We start from the raw sequence: 9,489 nt of genomic DNA on the forward strand, positions 1-9,489 counted from the left end.
TCATCCACTGTCGTCCCCTTCTCCTCCTGCCCTCAAGCTTTCCCAGCATCAGGGTTTTTCCCAATGAGTCGGGTCTTCCCATTAGGTGGCCGAAGTATTGGAGCTTCAGCATCAGTCCTTCCAATGAATATTCAGGGTTGATTTCCTTTAGGATTGACTGGTTTGATTTTGCAGTCCAAGGGACTCTCAAGAGTCTTCTTCAGCACCACAATTCGAAAACATGAAATCTTCAGCACTCAGCCTTCTTTATGATCCAACTCTCACATCCATACGTGATTACTGGAAAAACCATAGCTTTGACTATACAGACCTTTGTCAGAAAAGTGATATCTCTGCTTTTTAATACACATAGCTTTTCTTCCAAGGAGCAAGCATCTTTTAATTTCCTGGCTACAGTCACTATCCATGGTGATTTTGGAGCCCAAGAAAATAAAATATGCCACTGTTTCCGCTTTTCCCCATCTATTTGCCATGAAGTGATGGGACTGGATGCCATGATCTTAGTTTTTTTAATATTGAGTTTTAAGCCAGCTTATTCACCTCCTGTTTCACTTTCATCAAGGGGCTCTTTAGTTCCTCTTTGCTTTTTGCCGTTAGAGTGGTATCATCTGCATATCAGAGGTTGTTGATATTTCTCCCAGAAATCTTGATTCCAGCTTGTGATTCATCCAACCCGGCATTTTACATGATGTACTCTGTATAGAAGTTAAGTAAGCAGGGTGAAAATATATAGCCTTGATGTACTCTTTTCCCAGTTTTGAACCAGTCTGTTGTTTCATGTCTGGTTCTAACTGTTGCTTCTTGACCTGCGTACAGGTTTCTCAGGAGGCAGGTAAAGTGGTCTAGTATTCCCATCTTTTTATAATTTCCACAGTTTGTTGTGATCCACACAGTTAAAGGCTTTAGTGTAGTCAATGAAGCGGAAGTAGATGTTTTTCTGGAATTCCCTTGCTTTTTTTATGATCTACTGGATGTTGGCAATTTGATCTCTGGTTCCTCTGTCTTTTCTAAATCCAGCTTGTATATCTGAAAGATTTTGGTTTACATACTGTCGAAGCCTAGCTTGAGGGATTTTGAGCATTACCTTGATAGCTTGTGAGTTGATTGGATTGTGCGGTAGTTTGAACATTAACTTTGGCAATGCTCTTCTTTGGGATTGGAATGAAAACTGATCTTTTCCAGTCTCGTGGCCACTACTGAGTTTTCCAAATTTGCTGGCATAATGAATGCAGCACTTTAACAGCATCATCTTTTAGGATTTGAAATAGCTCAGCTAGAATTCCATCACCTCCACTAGCTTTGTTCATAGTAATGCTTTCTAAGGCCCACTTGACTTCACACTCCAGATATCTGGCTCTGAGTGACCACACCATTGTGGTTTTCCCAGTCATTAAGACCTTTATTTGTATAGTTCTTCTGTGTATTCTTGCCACCTCCTTTTAATCTCTTTTGCTTCAATTAGTCCCTTATGGTTTCTGTCCCATCCCTTGAATGAAATGTGCCCTTGGTATCCAAATTTCTTGAAGAGATCTCTAGTCTTTCCCATTCTATTGTTTTCCTCTATTTCTTTGCATCATTCACTTAAAAAGGCTTTCTTTCCTCTCCTTGCTGTTCTTTCAGTTCAGTTCAGTTCAGTTGCTCAGTCGTGTCTGACTCTTTGTGACCCCATGAATCGAAGCACACCAGGCCTCCCTGTCCATCACCAACTCCTGGAGTTCACTCAGACTTATGTCCATCGAGTCGGTGATGCCATCCAGCCATCTCATCCTCTGTCATCCCCTTCTCCTCCTGCCCCCAATCCCTCCCAGCATCACAGTCTTTTCCAGTAAGTCAACTCTTCGCATAAGGTGGCCAAAGTACTGGAGTTTCAGCTTTAGCATCATTCCTTCCAAAGAACACCCAGGGCTGATCACCTTTAGAATGGACTGGTTGGATCTCCTTGTAGTCCAAGGGACTCTCAAGAGACTTCTCCAACACCACAGTTCAAAAGCATCAATTCTTCAGTGCTCAGCTTTCTTCACAGTCCAACTCTCACATCCATACATGACCACTGGAAAAACCATAGCCTTGACTAGACGAACCTTTCTTGGCAAAGTAATATCTCTGCTTTTGAATGTGCTATCTAGGTTGGTCATAACTTTCCTTTCAAGGAGTAAGCGTCTTTTAATTTCATGGCTGCAGTCACCATCTGCAGTGATTTTGGAGCCCCCAAAAATAAAGTCTGACACTGTTTCCACTATTTCCCCATCTATTTCCCATGAAGTGATGGGACCAGATGCCGTGATCTTTGTTTTCTGAATGTTGAGCTTTAAGCCAACATTTTCACTCTCCTCTTTCACTTTCATCAAGAGGCTTTTTAGTTCCTCTTCACTTTATGCCATAAGGGTGGTGTCATCTGTATATCTGAGGTTATTGATATTTCTCCCGGCAATCTTGATTCCAGCTTGTGCTTCTTCCAGCCCAGCATTTCTCATGATGTACTCTGTGTATAAGTTAAATAAGCAGGGTGACAATATACAGCCTTGACGTACTCTTTTTCCTATTTGGAACCAGTCTGTTGTTCCATGTCCAGTTCTAACTGTTGCTTCCTGACCTGCATATAGGTTTCTCAAGAGGCAGGTCAGGTGGTCTGGTATTCCCATCTCTTTCAGAATTTTCCACAGTTTATTGTGATCCACACAGTCAAAGGCTTTGCCATAGTCAATGAAGCAGAAATGTTTTTCTGGAACTCTCTTGCTTTTTCGATGATCCAGCGGATGTTGGCAATTTGATCTCTGGTTCCTCTGCCTTTTCTAAAACCAGCTTGAATATCTGGAAGTTCACAGTTCACATATTGCTGAAGCCTTGCTGTTCTTTGGTACTCTGCATTCAAATGGGTATCTTTCCCTTTCTCCTTTGCGTTTCGCTTCTCGTCTTCTCTCAGCTCAGACAACCACTTTGCCTTCTTGCATTTCTTTTTCTTTGGGATGGTTATGGTCACTGCCTCCTGTACATTACAAACCTCCGTTCATAGTTATCTGTCTACCAGATCTAATCCTTTGAATCTATTCATCACCTCCACTGTATAATCATAAGGGATTTGATTTAGGTCGTGCCTGCATGGTCTAGTGGTTTTCCCTACTTTCTTCAATTTTGCAATAAGGAGCTGATGATCTGAGTTACAGTCAGCTCCAGGTCTTGTTTTTGCTGATTGTCAAAAGCTGCTTCATCTTCCACTGCAAAGAATATAATCAATCTGATTTCGGTATTGACCATCTTGTGATGTCCATGTGTAGAGTCTTCTCTTGTTGGAAGAGGGTGTTTGCCACTGGACCACTGGGGAAGTCCCCTCAACTCAGTGGGCAGTAGTTAAAGGGTGAGGGGTCAGGGGAGGGCTGGGGAGAAACCGACTGGGCTCTGACAGGGGGCGGAGCTTGCATAGAACTATCAGGCCTTTTTGAGAGGCTGTGGGAAGGGGAACTGAGTAAATGGGCGGGGTCAAGGCTGGAGGATCCCAGAGGTAGCACCCCGGGCGGGCGGGGCCAGAATTAAAGTCCAGTGGTTCAAGAGATTTAAGAGAGGCAGGGCAGGGGACTGGGCCCAGGGAGGCTGAGAAGAAGCTGAGTGGATGCACCGAGCTGAGTGAGGCGGTCGGGGGGTGGGTCCACAAAGACTGCCTGCTGGGAGGGAGGGGCCGGTGGACCGAGCACATTAGGTAGTGGTGGGCTCTCTCCTGGGCAAGCTGGAGCGCGAATCCCCCGTGTTTAACCCTATTATATCCCACAGAGGGCTTCAGAGGCTGGGAGGTGGAGCACGGCGGGAATGGCTGGGCCGTGGAAAAGAATCTCATAATGATGCCGGGCGCTCCTTCCCAGACCTGCTTCGTGACTTCGTTCGAGTGAGTGGCCCTTGATCACTGGGGCGAGGGAGGGGGAACCCTACCCTACGGTCCTCATCCTCACCCTCACCCACGTTCACACTCTCCTTCCCACATGCATGTACTCAGTCATTCGACTAATAATTGTCAGCCTTTTGAATTCCCTCTTTTGTCAGTTACCTGTTCCTATTTTTACCACTTAGTTTATTTATTTGGCTGCATCAGGTCTTAGTTGCGGCATACAAACTCTCAGTTGCAGCATGTGGGATCTAGTTCCCTGACCAGGGATGGAACCCAGGCCCCCTGCACTGGGAGCATGGAGTCTTAGCCACTGGACCACCAGGGAAGTCCCTGCCTGTTCATATTTTTATTAAGGTTGATGTCTTATTCTCGTTGATACACAAGAATTCCTATATATTCTAGATGTCAGTTGTTTGTCCATCCTGGACATTACAGAAATCTCCCACTCTACCATATGAATTAAGTGTGTCCATGGTATTCTTTGTTATTTTCATATGATCAAATTCATCTTTTTGCTTTAGAATTTGTTTTTGAAATTTTGTTTAAAAAATCCTTCCCTCCCCTTAGATCCTAACAGTGTTCACTTCTACTCTTTTCTAGTAACCTCATAGTTTTATCTTTTATATTTAGATCTTTAATCCACCTTTGAATGTGATGTTCGGTAAGGATCCAGTTTTTTGTTTTTCCCTCTATATACTGAGCCAGTTTTCCCAACACCATGTACTAAAGAATCCTTCCTTTTACCATGGAATGTCAGCGCCACCTCCATCATTTATGAAGTTCCCATACATAGCTAGATGTGTCCTTGAGCACTCTGTTCTGGTCAGTTTATCAGTTCTCATGATAAATCACTATTTCTGTTATTATGGCACATTGAAATTCAAGAAGGACTATTTACAAAGGTACAGGCAGAACACAAGAGATACTGCAGGACCCTAGGCTAGGGGGAGGGACGTTATTACCCCTAGGCCTGGCAGGGGTAAGGGAGAAAACAGTTATTGAAACATGATGACAGAGAAAGCTGGGAGGAGAGGGCACTGTGGAGAGGGTCCTTTCTTGGAGAGACACAAAGTCCCACTATGATCCCTTGGGAGGGAGCCAGGAGGATAAATACCCTGATTCCACTCTCTTCTCCCTTCTGCTGCTGCTGCTGCTGCTGCTAAGTCGCTTCAGTCGTGTCCGACTCTTTGCAACCCCATAGACGGCGGCCCACCAGGCTTCCCCGTCCCTGGGATTCTCCAGGCAAGAACACTGGAGTGGGTTGCCATTTCCTTCTCCAATGCATGAAAGTGAAAAGTGAAAGTGAAATCGCTCAGTCTTGTCCGACTCTAGTGACCCCATGCACTGCAGCCTACCAGGCTTCTCCAGCCATGAGATTTTCCAGGCATAAGTACTGGAGTGGGGTGCCATGGCCTTCTCCCTTCTATCTGCTGCTAAAGCTTCCCACTGACTGACCCAACAGGAAGTAGAGGGGAAGGGAGACCCTTCCATACAGGCAACACAATCTTAGACGGGGGGCCTCTTGGATCGTGAGGAGACCTCAGAACTCTCGCTCAGATGTCTACTATGGTGTGCCTCTATTTGCATTCATGTTCTGGTCCCCACAAATATAAGGGGCAAGCCTGCATACGGTCCAGCCTCCTGGTGCCACAGCGGAGTGAATGATGGAGGGGAATCTGAGAGGCCAACAGGGATGCCCACAGCCCATTATACGTCTTGTCTGGTAGAGCAGCCCTAAGGGGCCGCTTCAGACAGGATAGTCAGGGGAGGCTTCCAGGAGGAGGTGATTTCTGGGCTGTGATTTAAATGATGGAACTCTTGGCCCTCCACCCCGCATTATCCCCCTCTTCCTAGATGGTGCTTTAAGAGGCAGCTTGTGGACTTGGTGATGGAAGGGGTGTGGCAGGAGCTGCTCGACAGCGCCCAAATCGAGATCTGTGTGGCCGACTGGTGAGTAAAGAGTGGCAACCTGCCCGCACCGCCACCCCGGTGGAGGTGGTAGGTCTAAAGAAGGGGCTCATTTCACACCCTGTCACTCCCATGGGCTGGCACTGCTACTGTGTCCCCTTCATAGTGAGGCTGAAAGAAGGGAAGCTATGCTCTCATAGTAGCAGAGCCAGGCAGGGACGGACCTTTAGCGAGCCCAGGCTCTGGCTCCACCCTAGGAACATCCAGGCTCCTCCCCCAGCTCTGGCTCCACCCCAAGAACACTCAGACTCCTCCCCCAGACTCTGGCCCCTCTTCAAGAACACCCAGGCTCCTCCCCCAAGTTTTGGCTCCACCCCGGAACACCCAGGCTCCTGCCCCAAACTCTGGCCCCACCCCAGGAACACCCAGGCTCCTCCTCCAGGCTCTGGCTCCCCCTCAGGGGCACCTAGGCTCCTCCCCCTAGGTTCCCAGGCCTGGCATCATCAAAGTTCCTGGAGGCCAGAGACCTAAGTGGGTAGCGGAGACGTGAAGGCTCACCACCACTTGGCAGGTGGGGTGCCCGGGAGAACTGCGGCTGCATCTACCGGCTTCGGGTCCGCCTCCTGGACGTGTATGAAAATGAAGTGGTCAAGTTCTCGGCCTCACCCAACCCGGTCCTTCAGTGGACTGAAAGAGGCTGCCGACAGGTGGGTCCAGACCGCCTTCCACACCACCCTTGACCTGTCCAGGGGCACATCCACTTCTCACCCTGCTCAAATTCAGTTCTCAGCTCTCAGCACCACCATCTGTATCTATAATAACAACAGCTAACAATTATTAAGCCCTTATTACAGGCCTGTCCAAAAGTTTTACCCATTAATTTATTTCATTAGCACAATGACCTAGTTATTCAATAGACATTTATTGAGCACCTACTGTGTACCGGGCACTGCTGTAGTTGCTCGGAATGCAGTGGTGAACCAAAATCCTTGCTGGAATGCATGTGGTGAACCAAAATCCTTGCTCCTTCCCCATTCTAGAGTTGGGGAAACTGAGGGACGGAAGTGACACCCAAACTCACCCTAAAGCATGCAGGGCTTGATTCAAAGCCACAGTGGCTCCTGAGCCTAAGCTGTCATGGTCATCATACCTCACTTATCAAAGTAACCTTTGGTCTTCTGGTTCAATTCCTGATCTTCTCCCTCCAATCCCAACCCAACACACAGACTCAGCATCTAGAAAGCTATTAAAAAGTGAATAAAAAAAAAAAAAATCAGACCACAGATTTCACCTGCCTGTAACCGTCCCAAGGCTACATCTCAGAACAAAAGCCAATATCCTATCATGCAGTTATAAAAAGGAGTGAAGTACAGATTCACACCTCAACATGGGTGACCCATGAAAACATTGTGCTAAATGAAAGAGGCCACATATTGTATGATAACATTTATATGAAATTTCCAGAATAAGCAAAGCCCTAGAGACACATGCAAAGAGCCAACTCACTGGAAAAGACTGATGCTGGGAAAGACTGAGGGCAGGAGGAGAAAGGGGCGACAAAGGATGAGAGGGTTGGATGGCATCACCAAGTCAATGGACATGAGTTCAACGAACTCCAGGAGATAGTTAAGGACAGGAAAGCCTGACATGCTGCAATCCATGGGGTTGCAAAGAGTCAGACATGACTTAGTGACTGAACAACATAGAAACAAAAAGCAGATAGATTAGTGGTTGCCAGAGGACAGAGGGAGGGAGGAATTGGAAATGACAGCTAATGGATTTGAGGTTTTTTCCTAGGGTGATGAAATGTTCCAGATTTAGATAGTGCTGATGGTTGCATAATATTACAAATGTGCAAAAAAAATAAATAAATAATACACTGAATTGTAGTCTTAAATGGTATGTTAGGTGAATTTGAATTTCAGCTCAATTTAAAAAATTACCAAAAAAGCCAGAAGCAAGGGACTTCCCTGTGGTTAAGACTCTGTGCTTCCACTACAGGAGGCATAAGTTCCATCCCTGGTAGGGGAACTAAGATCCCACAAGCCCAGTGGCATAGCCTCAAAAAATTAAAAGCCAGAAGCCGAAGTTCTTCTGGGGCCCATCTCAAATGCCCCACGTGCTCTGCCCACTGCCTCCTTGACACCCTTTCCTACTTCCCTCACTCTGCTTGCGGCACGCGGCCACCTCAGGGCTTTTGCACTGTTCCTCTGTCTGGACCACTCTTCCTCCAGATCCCCACCTCCACTAGGTCTCTGCTCAAATGTCATCTCAGCGCAGCCCTTGCTTACTCATATTACAACCCCACCCACTTGCAGAATTTCCTCCACCCTTTCCCCCCCTCTGTCTTCAGTGTCAGAATCTAGACTCTCAGCTTCACCAGGAAAAGATTTATTTATTTATTTTTGGCAGCAATGGGTCTTCATTGCTGCATGAAGGCTGTTCTCTAGTTACAGCGAGCAGGGGTTACTCTCCAGTTACAGTGCATAGACTTCTCACAGCGGTGGCTTCTTTTGCTGCAGAGCACAGGCTTTAGGGTTTGTGGGTTCAGCAGGAGCAGCAGCACACGGGCTTAGTTGCTCCAGGGCATGTGGGATCTTCCCAGACCTGGGCTCGAACCTATGTCCTCTGCCTTGGCAGGCAGATTCTTAACCACTGGACTAGAAGGAAGTCCCAGGATGAGCTCTTTGGGCTGCTTTCTTCATTGCGATATCCCCAGTGCCTGGAGCAGGGTCAGGTGATGGAGACGATATGTCAAGGAGGCGGAGGAAGAGGAGCCCCTGGAGCCTCACTCCCTCCCTCTCCTTCCCTGCGCAGGTCTCCCACGTCTTTACCAACTTTGGCAAGGGTATCCGCTACGTGTCTTTTGAGCAGTATGGAAGAGACACGCGTTCCTGGGTGGGGCACTACGGCACCCTTGTGACCCACTCCAGTGTGAGGGTCAGGATCCGCCTGTCCTAGCTAACCAGCCTGACCCAGCCTTCCAGGACAGACTGCCATCTGCCGGACACTAACGTCAATCAAGGGCGGCTTTTGCAGCCAGGAGCCAGAGGATGCCTGTGGAAGGGTCTGGGGAGGTCCTGTGTGGCCTGTTCCCGGCACTCTTCCAGTGAACCCCACTTGCTGCTGCTTCAACCAAGAAACCAGGGATCCAACGGGCTGGTCACTTGCTTCCCCAGGGCAGTGTCAAAGAGTAACTCAGAGACCTGTACTGTACTTGTAAATTTCTTTCTCACGTGTGCTGATCAGTTGATGCTGGTTTAGTCACCAAGTCGTGTCCAATTCTTGTGACCCCTTGGACTGTAGCCCACCAGGCTCCTCTGTCTATGGGATTTCCCAGGCAAGAATACTGGAGTGGATTGCCATTTCCTTCTCCAGGCCATCTTCCTGACCCAGGGATCAAACCCACATCTCCTGCACTGGCAGGTGGATTCTTTAGTGACGGAGCCACCAGGGAAATCCCATCAGTTGATGTGTTAGTTGCTCAGTCGTGTCCAAGTCTTTGTGACCCCATGGACTGTAGCCCACCAGGCTTCTCCGTCCATAGGATTCTCCAGGTAAGAATACTGGAGTGGATTGCCATTCCCTTCTCCAGAGGATCTTCCCAACCCAGGGATCGAACCCACTGAGTCAAAAAGCAAAGGCCAAACCCAGGTTAAAAATAGAGGAATGCTGCTAACAATCCTGGACAAGGACTCTTGTCA

General features: G+C 47.7%; 1 protein-coding gene across 3 annotated transcripts in view; it reads left to right on the forward strand.

Annotated features, from left to right (window-relative positions):
* The window catches only part of FBXO17 (F-box protein 17), a 31,102-nt gene extending 22,064 nt beyond the window's left edge, over positions 1-9,038 (forward strand). For all 3 annotated transcript variants that reach the window (XM_027515885.1, XM_027515886.1, XM_027515884.1), the window contains 4 exons: positions 3,766-3,877; positions 5,732-5,827; positions 6,357-6,492; positions 8,603-9,038. In XM_027515885.1, the coding sequence (XP_027371686.1) occupies positions 3,766-3,877; positions 5,732-5,827; positions 6,357-6,492; positions 8,603-8,746 (488 nt within the window). In that variant the 3' untranslated portion in view covers positions 8,747-9,038. The remainder of the gene's footprint in view (positions 1-3,765; positions 3,878-5,731; positions 5,828-6,356; positions 6,493-8,602) is intronic.
* The last annotated feature ends 451 nt before the right edge of the window (positions 9,039-9,489 follow it).

The sequence above is a fragment of the Bos indicus x Bos taurus genome, chromosome 18 (genome assembly GCF_003369695.1).
Source record: "Bos indicus x Bos taurus breed Angus x Brahman F1 hybrid chromosome 18, Bos_hybrid_MaternalHap_v2.0, whole genome shotgun sequence".
Lineage (NCBI taxonomy): Eukaryota > Metazoa > Chordata > Mammalia > Artiodactyla > Bovidae > Bos > Bos indicus x Bos taurus.